Source organism: Adelges cooleyi, unplaced genomic scaffold, assembly GCF_023614345.1.
Source record: "Adelges cooleyi isolate 19-005CV unplaced genomic scaffold, UGA_ACOO_1.1 ACOO_flye_CR_arks_rails_tigmint_CR_PRNA_30, whole genome shotgun sequence".
NCBI lineage: Eukaryota > Metazoa > Arthropoda > Insecta > Hemiptera > Adelgidae > Adelges > Adelges cooleyi.
Window position 1 is genome coordinate 20,785,610 of NW_026095971.1, and position 17,746 is coordinate 20,803,355.

At 28.4% G+C, this 17,746-nt stretch overlaps 1 protein-coding gene across 48 annotated transcripts; it reads right to left on the reverse strand.

Moving 5' to 3' along the window:
• Positions 1-1,049: 1,049 nt before the first annotated feature.
• LOC126838459 (uncharacterized protein DDB_G0290685-like) lies at positions 1,050-15,964 on the reverse strand. 48 transcript variants are annotated; one of them, XM_050572875.1, is made up of 12 exons: positions 15,803-15,964; positions 7,010-7,044; positions 5,549-5,575; positions 5,229-5,375; positions 2,580-2,627; positions 2,381-2,428; positions 2,179-2,205; positions 1,983-2,009; positions 1,787-1,813; positions 1,594-1,620; positions 1,401-1,427; positions 1,050-1,235 (listed from the first exon to the last, which is right to left on the reverse strand). In XM_050572875.1, exons 1-12 carry the CDS (start codon positions 15,850-15,852, stop codon positions 1,168-1,170), a joined length of 558 nt encoding a protein of 185 aa, XP_050428832.1. In that variant the 5' UTR covers positions 15,853-15,964; the 3' UTR covers positions 1,050-1,167. The 48 variants fall into 48 exon arrangements, with proteins under 48 accessions (XP_050428832.1, XP_050428830.1, XP_050428831.1 ...); XM_050572873.1 differs by having other exon boundaries at positions 5,229-5,378; positions 15,803-15,963; XM_050572874.1 differs by lacking the exon at positions 15,803-15,964 and adding an exon at positions 7,154-7,314.
• Between the last annotated feature and the right edge of the window lie 1,782 nt (positions 15,965-17,746).

The following is a 17,746-nucleotide window of genomic DNA, read 5'->3' on the forward strand; positions in this document are numbered from 1 at the left end:
ACCTCCCAACTCAGTTTTTTTTAATAGCAAATTTTTAACTTTAAACGGTAACGTATACATTTTATTGACTTTTTAAATCGAGAATAATGTACTGAATATTTTGATTGCTGGTTGATAACAAGTTTCGGCAAACTATTTTTGAAGTTATTGAAATTTCAAGTTTAGAGAAGTGTGGTATTATTTTTAACTTCACGCACATTGAATGATGGGAAATCCGCACATTGTCTCCCATCCTAACTTTTAAACTCTTATAGCTTTTAAAATATTTGTCCAAAACTGGTTATCAACCATTCAAAAATGTTAGTACATTATTCTTAATTTTAAAAGGTAATGAAGTATATGTGTTATCGTAAAAGTTTTAAAAGTTTTTATTAAAAAAACTAAGTTGAAAAGGGGATAAAAACAAAAAAAAAATGTCTTATTAAATTCTATGAGATATCGAGTGGCCCATCCAAAATTAACCTGTACATATATTATTTTTAGAGTGTCCCCGAAACTTATGACTGTACTTGCTCCTATTTAATGAACGTTATACAATTTACAATTATGTACAAATAGTACTATTATAGTAGTAGCATTTTAATATTATTTACTTGTATACAATTATAGTCATTTATTATGGTGTGTCATAGGATATCTTATATTCTATGATCGGGTTTCTTATTATCATTTCATCATGAAAAATAATTCAAAGAAAAATACAAAAGACACCTAATCGGAAAAGCTGGCCTACTTAGGCAAGAAATACGATTACTCATTACCGCATTATGAATGGTTAGAAAACACATATTATACATAAAAGTGATATTATATTGAGGATAACTTTATCCACAAAAAATAAAAGGATTATCTCCTATATCCCCCTATTAATACTCCACTAAAAACTGACTGTCGATTGACTCACACATAGCAACCGAGAAATTGACTACGTTCAAAATTTAAATTTCCCATTTTTTTTGTGGGAGGGGGGGGTATTTTTTAGTTAAAAAAAGTTTCAAATTTTTTATGACAGTTATAATTTGTATTTTTATTTTATATAATCAGTTTGTAATTTTTAATTTAGATACAATTAATGTTTATTTTTTATTATAGAATTGTAGCTTAATGAACAATTAACACGTGAAGTCTCCTATTATACACAATTGTGTCGTGCATCGAATTCTTCTTTTAGAATCCCGAGTCACTCCCGATACCGTCACCACCTTGAGCATTATCACCGAAAAAATCTTCACCGTCTAAAATGTTAATACAATAATCATATAAACAATGTAGTCGATACTAAGTTATAATAAAATATACCAGTTTATTCAATTTTTAGCTTAGATGCAAGGCTGCGGAGGTATTTGTTTAAAATGTTTTGTTTTGCGTTAGACACGTTATATGTTGGAAATAGTACTCACCATTATCACCGAAAAAATCTTCACCGTCTAAAATGTTAATACAATAATCATATAAACAATGTAGTCGACACTAAGTTATAATAAAATATACTAGTTTATTCAATTTGTAGCTTAGATGCAAGGCTGCGGAGGTCTTTGTTTTAAAATGTTTTGTTTTGCGTTAGACCCGTTATATGTTGGAAATAGTACTCACCTTTATTACCGAAAAAATCTTCACCGTCTAAAATGTTAATACAATAATCATATAAACAATGTAGTCGACACTAAGTTATAATAAAATATACCAGTTTATTCAATTTTTAGCTTAGATGCAAGGCTGCGGAGGTCTTTGTTTTAAAATGTTTTGTTTTGCGTTAGACCCGTTATATGTTGGAAATAGTACTTACCATTATTACCGAAAAAATCTTCACCGTCTAAAATGTTAATACAATAATCTCATAATCAATTTAGTCGTCACTAAATTTTAATAAAATATACCAGTTTATTCAATTATTCTTAGGTTAAATGCAAGGCTGATGAGGTATTGGTTTTAAAATGTTTTGTTTTGCGTTAGACACGTTATATGTTGGAAATAGTACTTACCATTATTACCGAAAAAATCTTCATCGTCTAAAATGTTAATACAATAATCTTATAATCAATTTAGTCATCACTAAATTTTAATAAAATATACCAGTTTATTCAATTATTTTTAGGTTAAATGCAAGGCTGATGAGGTATTGGTTTTAAAATGTTTTGTTTTGCGTTAGACACGTTATATGTTGGAAATAGTACTCACCACCATTACCGAAAAAATCTTCACCGTCTAAAATGTTAATACAATAATCTTATAAACAATGTAGTCGACACTAACAATAAGTTAAAATAAAATATACCAGTTTATTCAATTATTTTTAGCTTAGATGCAAGGCTGAGGAGGTATTGGTTTTAAAATGTTTTGTTTTGCGTTAGACACGTTATATGTTGGAAATAGTACTCACCATCATTACCGAAAAAATCTTCACCGTCTAAAATGATAATAAAATAATCTTATAAAAAATATAGCCGTCACAATATTTATAAAATTATATCAGTTTAATTTAATTATTTTTAGATTAGATGCGAGGCTGCGGAGATATTGGTTTTAAAATGTTTTGTTTTACGTTAGACACAATATATTATGTTGGAAATAGTACTCACCATCATTACCAACAAAATCTTCACTGTCTAAAATGTTGTCTAAAATGTCTAAAATTTTAATAAAACAATCTTATAAGCAATATAGTCGTCACTAAATTATAATAAAATATACCAGTTTATTCAATTATTTTTAGCTTAGCTGCGGGGCTGAGGAGTAATTGGTTTTTAAATGTTTTGTTTTTACGTTAGACACGTTATATTATGTTAGAAATAGTACTATAGTAATTTATTAGTTGTTGTTTCGTCACATTAAAATTTTTCCACTCAACCAGATTAAATATTATGCAAATTGACCTCAACAAAAGGTTAACGACACAATTCTGCCATTTTTTTATTGACCCCCCCCCCCCCAAACAAATACGAGAATGAAAATGTAACCTTTCCTCTTAAAATTCGAGAAAAATACACTACGAATGTAAAAAAAAACAGTACAGTGGGGTCGGTGCATAGTGGGGACGGAACATAGTTGGGTCGGGGCATATTGGGGACGGGGAGGTCACAGGTTTACAGGAATTTTTAAATCTGAAAGTGATAAAATCACTTTCGAAAAAACGCTTCGATGCAAATCGGTAGTTAGTATTTTCAAGCCAGTACAGTCCAAACCAAGCACAGTATAAACCAGCAAAGTTAGAAAGTTTTAAATGAAGGTTCTGTATTTACAAATGAGCATCAAAGCGTTAATTTGAAAGTGATTTTATCCAAGAGGACTAGTACAGTAGAGTATAGGCATAATGTAATCAAAGCAATGAGGAAACGGAGAGGTCACAGGTCTACAAGAATTATTATAAATAAAAGTGATAAAATTGAATAAAATCGCTTTCAAATAAACGCTTTGATGCTCATTTGTAAATACAGAACCTTCATTTAAAACTTTCTAACTTTGCTGGTTTATACTGTGCTTGGTTTGGACTGTACTGGCTTGAAAATACTAACTACTGATTTGCATCGAAGCGTTTTTTTCGAAAGTGATTTTATCACTTTCAGATTTAAAAATTCCTGTAAACCTGTGACCTCCCCGTCCCCAATATGCCCCGACCCAACTATGTTCCGTCCCCACTATGCACCGACCCCACTGTACTGGTTTTTTTTTTTTTTTTGCAAAAACGTAGTGGACCAAATAACACATATGATGTTAAATGTTCACGAGATTTGATCTAGTCATAAAATAAAGTATTATCATTTATGACTTAATTATTATTAAAATTTATCTTAATAGTAATAGTATATAGTAATAAAATAATGAAATATTTTATACAAAATTAGAGCTACAAGTTGATAAACTAAAAAATTAAAATTAGCACGAAGCAGATAATCTAATATTAGACAATTTAAACAATCAAGCGTGAATCTCCTTAAATGAATAACAGTATAACAATATACAAAACATTAGTTTTCCTTTAAAAAAATTGTGTAATAAAAAATACATTTTGAGGCGGTATACTGCATAAAACCCAACACTTAATCTGAATCCAAAAAACAACAGTCATCTTCATAATTTGCTGGTAGTTGGACCTTATATACTCATAGTTGACCTTCGGTAAGGTTATATAACGAAGGCTATAAAATAACGAGAATAACGACAGTGGTTTTGTCGTATCAGAATCATTAAGTGTCTTAATAAGTACACGGATAGGTTTTTTTCCCAATAAATCGAGTGTCTACTATAATCAGTTACACGATTTAGTCGTCTGTGATATCATGTAATAAACACAATATTATGATACCGATCATTGGGCCCTAACCTAATCTAACACGGATAGACGTTACCAACTGATAGTTGTTAGTGGCTGTTAGTTTCTCCCATCTGGTACACCGGGTTTTTAGTTAAAAAAAAAAAAAAAATTGAATTTGTGTAAACTTTAAGTAAAAAGTGGTACTTGAGCACAAAACCTAATAGTATCATTCTGCATAGATATACATAAAATTGTTTTAATGATTTGATCAATTTTTTTTAAAGATTTTAGGTGTTTTTGTTAAAATATACGAAATCTGCGAAAACACAGTTTCCCGGCAATTAAAAAAAAACTGTAGTGCCGAATTTTTTTCCCGTTTAATGTGTTATGGGTACATATGAGTTCCAACTACTGGCAAATTTTCAACCCAAAAGTTTTAAAATTACCGCTAAAAACCCCGAAAAACAAAAAAACTTGTACCCCCCTAGGGGGTCGGGAAATGGGTATAGTTTAAGTTTGACACAACTGACGTGTGCGGGCATACCAAATAATTATTTCTTATACATTTCAACTCGATCCGACTCTTTTTCTCGAAATTATAGCCATTAAAAGTTCTAACTTAAAAACTCGTACGGTTTTTTTTTTGTTTTTTCAACTTTCGTCTGTGAATAATTAATTTTTTTCAACTTTTACCCCCCCCCCCCCAAAGTACAAACTAGACAAAATTTGTGATTTATAGAGTTGCTATTCGAAGGAATTGGTCAAGTATTAAAAAAGTTACAGTGTATACAGCGAAAAAAAAAGCCCACATCAGAGTAAAACCAATACCTTCTCGCTTTGCATCGAAGCTAAAATGTTTAGTTTTAAATGACGCTATGCTATAGCTTTTTGAATCTGATTGAATTTGTTCCACTGTTATTATAAATCTTAACTTCGTCATAGCCTTAATCATCGCTATTTTCGCTTATTGGCCTACCTTCGTTTAGTGGTACTTCATCAACATCTTCTTCTTCATTTACTTCATAGTCAACATCTTCTTCTTCTACGTTCGGGTAAACGCCCCCGATGCCATCAGCACCCTTAGCATCACCACCTTGTCTATCAGCACCTTGAGAGCTTTCACCTGCTGAAATATCAATAAAATAATCTTATAAACAATGTAGCCGTCACTAAATTATAATAAAATATAACAGTTTAATTCGATTTTTTTTTGCTTAGATGCGGGGCTGAAGAGGTATTGGTTTTAAAATGTTTAGTTTTACGTTAGACACGTTATATGTTGGAAATAATACTCACCCTCATAACTGCGAAAACCTCGACCGTCTAAAATGTTAAATAAATAATCGTAAAAGCAATGTAGTCGTCACTAAATTATAATAAAGTATACCACGCTTAATGTTGGAATTAGTACTATAGTAATTGATTAAAAATTATTTTTTCACATTACAAATTTTCCAATTAACCAGTTTAAATGTTATGTAGCATAATCTCAACAAAAAGTTAACGGCACAATTCTGCGATTTTTTTATTGACCCACAAAAAAAAAAATCAAATCAAATAACACAATAATAGTCACACAAATTTTGTTGTGCAAAGATATAAATGAATCATACTTATATTAGATCGATTTACCAAATTAACTAAGAAGGTATTTAATCTAAAACGGTGTTCTAATAAAACATTTTTTTTTATCCCGACTTAGAACAAATTCAATGGTAAATTAGTAGTTATATGAATAACAATGATTAAAACATTATAAATCTGTCAATCGACCTGTTAGGATGTTCTGTAGATTAGTTTCAAAAAAAAGTTTACGTATGAAATCTATAAATAATAAATCGTACTCAAAACCAAAAAAAAAATGTAAACTTTCTTCTTCAACGTCGAAATAAATACACCACAAGTTAAAAAAAAATTTAGTTCGAAATAACGGCACACTATAGCCTTTGGAAAAATGGTTGAAAGTGTTTCAAATAATTGTGAGGGATATTTTTTTTTAATAGTGCTCTATAGTAAAATATTAAGAAAAAACGGTTGGCACTTTCCCTCAAAAAGGTGGACAGCGTTATCTATGCCATTATTTTTTTTAAAAACCTATAGCAAAACTTTTTTGTTTTTTCAATTAGGAAAAAACTAAAAGAACTTCGTAACAAGGACAATAATGCAATATCAATTTGCTGTTTAGAATTTCATATATAAATCGTTTTTATTGGTTCAATGTTTTTTGTATACTATACAGGATAAAGAATTGAACAGTTAATATTTCTAAAAAAAAGGTTATGTAATTTAGTAATTTTTTAATCATTATTATTTTAACCGTAATAAAATATAAAATTAGACATACATTTTAACTCTTAAAATTAGTCATGTAAATAAATTAACTTTTTTGTAGTTACACGATATAAAAGTTTTTAGTGACTTAAGAAATTAATTATGTACAAATCAATAGTGATATTTATAATTTAATTCAACTTGAAAAACTTAAAAGGTCTATGCATTTATAACATTTATTTAAGGGTTCGTCGAATTTTTCAATGAATGATAGAATAAAAACTAAAAGACTACGAATAACTTTTTTTCCGAGAATAGCAATTTTTTTTTTTAATAAATAAAGATATCAGACTTATGAATAAGACATTTTTATCTGTAGGTTTATTTTGTTAATACAAATTAATTACATTTCCAAATCAATCGAGTATTACAAAGAGAAATTATTAACTACGAGTGACAATGATTAAAAAATATATTATCTCTTACCTATTGTTGGCGGAGTCTGTTTACCGCCACCACACCTGAAAAGCAAACATTTATTTTAAAACAAAAAATGAATACCCGAAAACTCTAGATTTTGTGAAATATTTCCAAAAGCTTTAAATAAAAAATGAAAAAAAAAATACTTACGCCACGTATGCTGCCAGACTAAGCAAAACAATAATTTTAATATTTATCATATTAACTGTTATAATATACTGTTCAATTCGACTGTACTGAAATATTTATTGTTTTTAGTACTTGTAAAACCAAAGACAGTAATTGTCTACAATTGAATGTTACAAAGTTTGGCATACGGATGGTTTTAAGTTAATTTGCACCGACAAAATACACATTAATATTTGTTTTCAAGACAATACAACTGTATAAACATGACATTTCGTATAAATTTGACACGTGCAATTATTTTAATAAAAAATATGTACTTGCTTAGAGCTTTATATTTTTTTAGTCAGAAACCGTACGCAAACGGTTTTTCTAAGAGACAAAAAAAAAATACTTCACAGAAAATACTTTTACTTAAAATTAAAAAAAACTATAAAAATTCTAACCCCCACACTAGGGGTCGAGGGATTGTCAATTTTGGGTTTGAGAGCAAATTTTAACTATATCCGACCGTTTTTCGCCAAGTTATAGCAAGTTAAACGTTTTTAGTGGCTTAAAAAATTATATTTGAACAATTCTACAATAATATTTATAATTTTATTTAATTTCAAAATATGTTATTATACGCTCGATAGGTTTAGATATCATATGATTAATTATAGTTTCACAAACACTAATGCAAATAAAAAATGAATATATATCATAATTGAAGGATTTACTTAAAATACTGGAATTCTAATTGGACTCGTCGGCGGAGTCTGGAATAAGGTCAATGCATTTTTTAAACGGTTACCATCGAATTTACATGGAACATTCAACCAATTTTTTTAAAATTAAAACTGAAGTTAAGTACAGTCTGAACTCTGAACCAAGCAAAGTTGGTACATAATATTATTATGATCGACTGTTTAAGTAACAGTTAAAATACTTTTAAATTTTTAGGTGCGGCCATTTATGGAGTATTAGCAATTACTCGTCAATAAGAATTAACAAGGCAGAAGAATCATGTTTTTTCGGTGTTTCGGCCACCTACAATTGCAAATAATAGAAAAATGAATTTCTAAAGAGTCCTAAGGATCGATCTGACTGTTAGCTCAAGACCTTAGCTGTAGTAGTGGAATAATATAAAATTAGCACGATCTTTATAATAAAAGTAGGTATTTAAGTGGAGCTCTCAAAATTTCATGGGGTTTAATAAAAAATGTATAACGAATTATTGTAAGGTGATACGGTATTGATGTTGGCGATTATTTTTCAAACTATTTAATGGAGACGGGATCAGTACCATTTCAGTATCAATTTGCATAATGTATAATATACTCTAAGTGAGCGTGAATAAAGTTACTCGTGCCGATTATGGATTAAGAACAAGGCAGAAGAGACATGTTTTTTTTAACTCCGGAACGAAGTACAAACTAGGAATTAGGGGAAAAGTTTTCTCGGTATAGTCAAATATGAACCTACAGGTATAGGAATTAATGACGGGGTTGGTTTAAGTGAAATTATTTGTTAATTTATTATGATGCCTAATAAATATTTCAACTTTGAAAATTCTTTAGGGTTTTCCCGAATTTAAGGGAGAAGGGGTGATTTTTGTTTACTATTTTATGTTATTTTTTAAACTTAAAAGTAAATTATCGCAATATTAGATTATGTATTTCAAAATCACAGACAATAACTATGGGTACCATAATATATGCATATATACAATATATACTGTATTTGATTCTGCCAGACAATTAGTGTGATTAAATAAACATTCGGTTAGCTGCATTATCTAATATTTAGAATAATTTATACAAATTAAGCATTTTAACAGTTTCCGCTATTACCCCTATTCCACTAAGCTTTTTTTTAAACCAATTATTGAGTATTGTACATATACAGTACGATACAACTAAGGTAAAAAGCTCATTTTCTCTGAAAGTATGAATATTTTGAGAATTTTATTATTCCGAAACTTTTAGGTACATGTTTTACTACATTTTTCAATATTTTGAACATTTTTATCACCAGTCCTTATAAGCCTTAGGGGCCTTAAAGTCCTTAAAGTCCTTAGGGTTTTTTGTTTTTTTTAAAGGGCAACATATGTTTTTAATTATATAAATTAGTGAAATTTTGTAGTTATTAACCCAGTAAAGTACCTTACAAGTACGATTTCTGATCACTAATCAGATATAATAAACAACCTGTAATTTAAGACGTAGTCTGTAGAGAAGAACCGTTTGTCTATCATTATTTCAAAATCTTTTATAGCGACTTCTTAGTTGTTAGAATGTTATTGCTAATTGGACAATTCGAACATAATTATGAATTTTATATGCTACCGGTTTTGGAAAACCGAAAAAATATAATAATTATTAAGAGGAAATGTAGTATCTTTACAAAGTCATAGCTAATGAGCAGATAAATGAAAATAAAAAATTCAAACGCTAACATATTTTTAAAATTTTTGTCTACAAATTTGTTAACACAAATTTGATTTTAATAACTTAAAATCAAATGTTGCCATTTAAAAAAACCGAAATTCCCCCTTTTGGCTTATAAGGTTTGGTGATAAAAATTTTCAAAATATTGAAAAATGTAGTAATATATGTACCTAAAAGTTGAGGAGAAATAAAATTGTCAAAATATTCATGTTTTCAGAGAAAATGAGTGTCATACGTTAGTTGGATCACTCTGTGTTATGGCAATCCATCAAACAGATCAAAATTGTATAATCAATAATGTTGTTCTCTGATTATTTGAAATAAATATCGTTTTAGAATTTTCAATGTATAAAATCATAGCCTGTAAATTTTGTACATTCGTTTAAACGTGTGCAGCGCGTGTGCAATTATAATAGCTTGTTAAAAAAATCAAAGGTCATATCAAAGTCGTACGTTGACAACATTTTCGAATCTGGCATCATATTTTCGGTTTCTTTCACACAGATGTTTCGATATATTCTTTTGCGACTGCTAATATTATTTGAATATTCATCCAACGGCATAAAAATTTGTGATTTCATATAAATGTAATATTGGATCCGCTTAACAGTAAGTTTCATTAAAAAAAAAAAAAAAAATAGATAAGCCAGTTAGTGGAGATGGGGCATGAACATTTTTGAAGCACCATAGAGGGGGCACAGGTCTATATGAATTATTTCAAATGGAAAAATGTGTACAATTTTTGGGTGTTTTTCTAAAAAAAAATCAAAGACAAAAATTTGTTTGTGTATACACTTGTTCCACAAACTATAGCGTCTTAAATTGATACGACTAAATACTATAAGGTATTAGAGGTTTTGTGACCGTTTGTTTGCAAGTTCAGTCCACCTCTACAGCTAAAGGCTTAAGCTTAATTTACTTTTTTGGTTAGGCACACCGTAGTTTGAAAATTGCACAAAATACCAATGTATACTCAGATGTTTCCGATGATACCAAAATATGCTCCTTAACCGTATCACCGCCGTTGCATAAAATTTCTAAATTTTTTTTTTTTATTTACAAATTACATACATATTTTTTGTATTTTTTGTATAAAAGCGGGGGAGCATTCAACATAATGTAAGAACATTATGTTTTTACAATTTACATCCTAAAATACCACTATTTTCTGTGTATAAAAAAAACCCGTAGTTTCAATTCTAATTTCCATCGCGTTTCGCAAAATATGGTTTGCAAATAAAAATGTCGTGTACGGCGATGAACTATACATAGTCAACGTACACAAAGCCACCGTTTTCCAAAAATTATACACATTTGCGTTTACACAAAGTACGAATAAATGCTGTTTAGGAGTATCTAGCAATTATTTTTAATATACCTTGTATATAGCGCATACTTTTATTAATTTGCAAGTCAGGCAGTTTTTTGTTCGTAATAATTTAAACTTAAATCGTTACAATTTAAAACGTATTGTGGAACACTTATAAACACAAAAAAAATTGTTGTCTTTTATTTTTAATATCGAGAAAAAACCACAAAAATTGTACACATTTTTCAATTTGAAATAATTTATATAGACCTGTGCCCCCCTTTTCCCGCTCTCTCAAGCTCGGATAACACTTTTCCCTGTCACCACTATACTGGCTTTTCTAATTGTGCTTTTTTTTTAATACATATTTTGCTGTAAAGCGAGTAAAATGTTACATTTATATGAAGTTGTAAATGTTTTAAATTTTATTGCGTACATATTATATTCATAAAATAAATATGAAACTAAAAGACGGCTTGTACAAATTTCATATATTATCAAGAGTTATCGAAAAAAAAAATAAACAACTCTGTTATCTTAAAATCCGACCATCGGAGTTTATGAAACTGTTGATTAGTTAGAATAACCTTAGATTAAAAACCGTGTACAATATATTACATTTCTGTACTCACGATACATGCTAAGCCACTGAACCGTTATCTCCGGGTAGCAACTCAATTACCATAAATCGTACCTGTAAGGTCTATTTTGGATAATAATTGTTAAAAATTTACCACTTACCCTTAAAATTTGCAAAAATAATAAAACATTTTACATATTTGCCCTAGAAGGGACAGAATTTTTTTTTTTAATTTCTTATTTTCAAGCAAAATTTTAGGGATTTAGGTCTGAATATTAGACCGAGGGAGGATCTAGAATGAAACTATAGCAAATGCATTTTTTTTTTTTTGAAAAAACGTTGACCTGCCTATGTCATTTTTGAAATTACCAATTCTGTTGTATAAATTTGATTTTATGTGTGATGTTTTAAGAATTTATGGTAAAATTTTTGCTTATAGGTAACTAAAATAAAGTAGTATGAAATACGGTATAATATAGTAAATTCTTTTATTTTCAAATTTTATATTACAGTTATAATTTTTATTTTATATAATCAGTTTGTAATTTTTAATTTAGATACAATTAATATTTATTATTGATTTTAGAATTATAGCTTCATGAACAATCAGCACGTGAAGTCTCCTGTTCCCTGTATTGCACCGAATTCTTCGTTTAGAATCACGCGTCGCTTCCGATGCCATCACCACCTTGAGCATCCACCACCTTGAGCATTACTACCCACAGCTTTACCAACTCGAGCATCACCACCAAGAGCATTATCACCTTGAGGATTACCACCCAGAGCATCACCACCTTGAACATCAAATTCGTCTAAAATGTTAACAATATAATATTATAAAAAATGTAGTCGTCACTAAATTATAATAAAATATACCAGTTTAGTTAAAATATTTTTAGCTTAGATGTGGGGCTGAGAAGGTATTTGTTTTGAAATGATTAGTTTTACGTTAGATACGTTGTATGTTGGAAATAGTACTCACCCTCATAACTGAAAAAACCTCGACCGTCTAAAATGTTAAAAAAATAATCGTTTAAACAATGTAGTCGTCACTAAATTATAATAAAGTATATCAGTTTAATTTAATTATTTTTAGCTTAAATGCAAGGCTGATGAGGTATTGGTTTTACAATATTTTGTTTTGCGTTAGACACGTTATATGTTGGAAATAGTACTCACAATATTTATTGAAAAAATCTTCATCGTCTAAAATGTTAAAAAAAAATAATCGTATAAACAATGTAGTCGTCACTAAATAATAATAAAATATACTAGTTCAATTTAATTATTTTTAGCTTTGATGGGAGGCTGAGGAAGTATTGGTTTTAAAATGTTTTGTTTTACGTTAGACACGTTATATGTTGGAAATAGTACTATAGTAAATGATTAGTAATTATTCTTTCACATTACAAATTTTCCAATTAACCAGTTTAAATGTTATGTAGAGTATCTCAACAAAAATTGAATGATACAATTCTGCGATTATTGACCCCCCCCCCAAAAAAAAAAATCAATTAACACAATACATCGCACAAATTTTGTTGTGTAAAGATATAAATGAATAATAGGTATATTTGACAGGTCTTCTAATAAATATATTTTTTTTTCATCTCGACTCACCAATAACCGATTTAGTTATGTAGAAAATCTATAGATAACAAATCTTACTTAAGAGGTGCTTAACGAGAATGAAAATTTAACCTTTCCTCTTAAAAATCGAGAAAAATACACTACAAATGTAGAAAATTTTCAGGTTTTAATTACGTTACGCTATAGTTTTTTTAAACTGATTGAATTTGTTCCACTGTTATTATAAATCATAACTTCGTCATAACCTTTATCATCGCTATTTTCGCTTATTGGCCTACCGTCGTCTGATGTGTCAAACAGATCGTCCGGTAATTCATCATCATCTTCTTCGCTCGAAAAAAGACTCCCGATGCCATCACCACGTTGAGCATCAGCACCCCGAGAGCTTTCACCTTCTGAAATATCAGTAAAATAATCTTATAAGCAATGTAGCCGTGACTAAATTATAATAAAATATAACAGTTTAATTCAATTATTTTTAGCTTTGATGCGGGGCTGAAGAGGTATTGGTCTTAAAATGTTTTTTTTTTGCAATAGACACGTTATAAGTTGGAAGTAGTACTATAGTACTTATAGTAGTGGAAGCCGTGTGAAAAACAGTTCCCTCTCACTGGTTCTGTGTTTAAAAAAAAAGTACTATAGTTATTTATTAGTTGTTTTTTTTACATTACAAATTTTCCAATCAACCTGTTGAAATGTGATGTAGATTAATCTCACCGAAAAGTTAACGGCACAATTCTGCGATTTTTTTATTGACCCCCCAAAAAAGAAATCAAATCAAATTAAATATTAGAACAAATTTTATGGTAAATAATTAGTAGTTAATTTTTTTTACAACATTATGATATGCCCAATCGACAGGTTTAAACTTTCAGTTAATTATTCTCAAATAAACTTACCGATATGCAGTTTTAGTCATTTTTGTTTTAGTTAAATACATAAAGTTCACTATTAAATCATGATAATTTTAATTACAATATAATTAGTCATGATTAAAAAATTAATTTTTTGGTAGGTGCAAATGAATAAAGGTTTTAGTGACTTAAAGAACGGAAAGCGCTATTTGTTAATGGGCAAAGGATAGGCAATATTTGATTAAATTTTTCAATGAACAATAGTGTTCAAACTAAAAACTGTGTATTACTTGTTTCCGTAACAATATTTTTTTTAATTGAATAAAAATATCAGATTTAAAAATAATTAATTTATTTTGGAGTGTTTTTCAGTTTCCCCCAAAACTACTTGGTAAATAACAATTAAATAAATTATCTTAACTAATTGAGTATTACAAAAAAAAAAATAGATAACAAATTGTACTCAAAACAAAAAAAAAAAAGTATCCTTTTCAACAACTACGAATAACAATGATTAAAACACTATAAATTTGTCAATCGACCAGTTAGGATGTTCTGTAGATTAGTTTCAAAAAAAAGTTTACGCAGGAAATCTATAAGTAAATAAATCGTACTCAAAACCAAAAAAAGAAATTAACCTTTCCTCTTCAAAGTCGAAAAAAATACATGACAAATTTAAAAAAAGTTTAGTTTGAAAATACGGCATGCTATTATAGACTTTGGAAAAAATGGTTGAAAGTGTTCCAAATAATTGTGAGGGATATTTTTTTTAATAGTGCAACTGCTCTACAGAAAAAAAAATAAGAAAAAAAGGGTAGGCACTTTTCCTCAAAAAATTGGACAGCGAAGATCTATACCTTTTTTTCAAAAACCTATAGCAAAACTTTTTTTTTTAATTAGGAAAAATTAAAATAACTTCTTAACCCGGATACCAAGCACAATAATGCAGTATCAAATTGTTGGCTTGTGCTGTTTAGAATTTCATTTATTAATCGTTTTTATTGGTTTTGATATTTTTATTATATACAGGATAAAGAACGAAACAGTAAATATTTAAAAAAAAAACGCTATGTTAATTTAGTATTTTTTTAACCGTTAAAATTTAATATAACCAATCAACCAGTTTAATATTTCAGTAGATTATTCTCAAAAAAAATTACCGACATGCAGAGTTGGGAATTGTTCATTTAAGTTAAATACATAAAGTTAATTTTTTAATCGTAATAAAAAAAAAATTGTATATTTTATAAACTTTTTAATGACTTAATAAAAAATGTTTGTATAATTAACGAGAATATTTATAATTTAATTTAACTTAAAAAACTTACAAAGTCTATGCAGTTATAACATTTATTTTAGGGTTTGTCTAATTGTTCAATGAATAATAGAATAAGCAACTAAAAGACTGCGAATAATTTTTTTTACGGGCACAGCAATTTTTTTTTTTTTAAAGAGGTTATTTTTGTTTCCGCAAGAACTACTTAGTTAATAGTAATTAATTACATTTTCAAATCAATCGAATATTACAAAGAAAAATTATTAACTATGAATGGCAATGATTAAAAATATATTGAAAAAATTAATCATGAGTACAACCAAATTATTGAAAATCATTGAAAAAGTTAACAATGTCTAAAATATTCATTTTAAAATATGGTTTATATTTTACCTAATAGTGGGTTCCATTTAAATTTTTTAAATTGGTTTAAATTTTTAAATATAATTTTAAGTTTTAATTTTTGTTTTAGTATCAAATCTTTAATATATAGTTACTTATTGTTGGCAGATTCTGATCATCGTCACCACACCTGAAAAGCAAACATTTATTTTTAAAACATAAAGTAACATGCAAAAAAATCTAGATTTTGTGAAATATTTCCAAACGCTTTGAAAAAAAAAAAAAATACTTACGCCACGTATGCTGCCAGACTAAGCAAAAGAATAATTTTAATATTCATCATATTAATTGTTATAATATACTGTTCAATTCGACTGTACTGAAATATTTAGTGTTTAGTACTTGTAGAACCAAAAGCAACTATTGTCTGCAATTGAATGATACAAACTTATGGGCATACGGATGGTTTTAAGTAAGTTGCACCGATAAAATACATGGTATGAATATTAGTTTTCAAGACTGTAGAACTGTATAAACATTGTATTTCATATAAATTTGACATGTGAAATTAATAAAATAAAAATATGTATTTGCTTAGAGCTTCATACTTTTTGATCGAATTTTTAGACAAAAAATCATATACAATAACGGTTTTTCTAAGGGACAAAAAAATAAATACTTCACTGCTTACTTAAATCAGAGATTTCGATGCATTGATAATAATTTAATCGTTAATAGTTAATTGTTATTTATTTTTTTAATATTATTAATTTCTGCTTTAAGAAATATTACATTCAGGTTCAGCTTTCTACTTAATATAGTAGCTTAATAGCTTACTATAGCACAAAAGTTGTTAATATCTATTACAGTCTTTATTCATGCGGGAGGGGGCGGGGGGTGTAGGGTTATTGAAATTTGTATTTGAGCCTATTTGTAGACGGGGACATGTCCAATACATATTCTTTAAGTTATTTTCACTTCATCGTTTTTCGCTAAGTTAATCAAGTCCAAGTTGAAGTTAGAAAACAAGTTACCGGTTAGGTGTTCCGTAAATTAGATTTAGAACGGAGTATAATAATTTTATAAATAATTTGCTAGGTACAGTTTGTTTTTGTTGCTAATAATTAACAGCCAGTAATGTTAACCTAATAATTAACTAGTCATTTTTAAATACGTTAAATAAAATAAAATATTTAAATCGTGTGTCAAATTATTCTTTTTTTTTGAAATCCCTAAAACTTTTGTTGAAAAAGTGAAATAAAGAAAAAATGTCCATCCCTTCTAAAGGAATGGGTTTATGCGTTATTTTTTTAGTTTGTCAATGTTTTTCGATAGTACTACGATTAAAGAATATTTCATACAAATGTTGTTCTAGTTTGGACCAATTTTCGAGTATTGTACATATTATATGTCAATCCAACAAACAGATAAAAAAACATGTATAATGTTGTTGTTTAATTATTTGAAATAAATATCGTTTTAGAATTTTCGATGTATAAAATCATAGCTTGTAAATTTGGTTTTTGTGTGCACCTGTTATTATAGCAAGATATGTTAAAAAAATCAAAGGTCGTATCAAAGTCGTACACCATATTTTAGGTTTCTTTCACGCAGATGTTTCGCTATATTATTTTGCGACTACCATGAGTATTATTTGAATAGACTCATCCAATCGAAATAAAAATGTGCGATTTATATAAATGTAATATTGTTCGGTTTTGAAAAAAATATATAAAATCAAAAAAGTTAGTACAGTGGAGACAATGCATGAACATTGCCGAAGCACGATAGGGAGGAATAGGGGGAGAGGGCACATGACTATATGAATTATTACAGTTTGAAAGAAATTTTTTGGGTATTTTTGTCGACGCTAAAAATCGAAGACAATAATTTTTTTGTGTACACAAGTGTTTCGCAAACTATAGCAAACTGTATGTAACGCCTTAGGTTAAAATTATTTCGAATGGAAAACTGCCGTACTTACAAAATATACTAAATGAACACGAATGAGCTATATCCAAGTACAAAAAATATTGGACCCCCTATATATTCTAAACCGAATTTTTCGTGCAACAATTGTATGTATAGGTGATTCGTCCCCTAAATTAAAGTTCCCTTATTGGTTGAAAAAATAAAAAAGTTTACCCCTCTCTCTTCAAAATCGAAAAAAGCATCCCATAAATATATATATATATAATGTTCATTTCAAAATAATGGCGCTCTATAACTTTTTAAAA

What these genes read in the sequence shown, in the direction of transcription:
- LOC126838459 (XM_050572873.1), bottom strand. Translation starts at nt 15,852, where the DNA reads ATGATGAATATTAAAATTATTCTTTTGCTTAGTCTGGCAGCATACGTG. An exon ending in AGTCTGGCAGCATACGTGGC is followed by an intron (nt 7,045 to 15,802) that starts GTAAGTATTTTT and finishes TTTGCTTTTCAG; the next exon opens with GTGTGGTGGCGGTAAACAGA. An exon ending in TGAAGTACCACTAAACGAAG is followed by an intron (nt 2,628 to 5,228) that starts GTAGGCCAATAA and finishes TTAAAATTTTAG; the next exon opens with ACATTTTAGACAACATTTTA.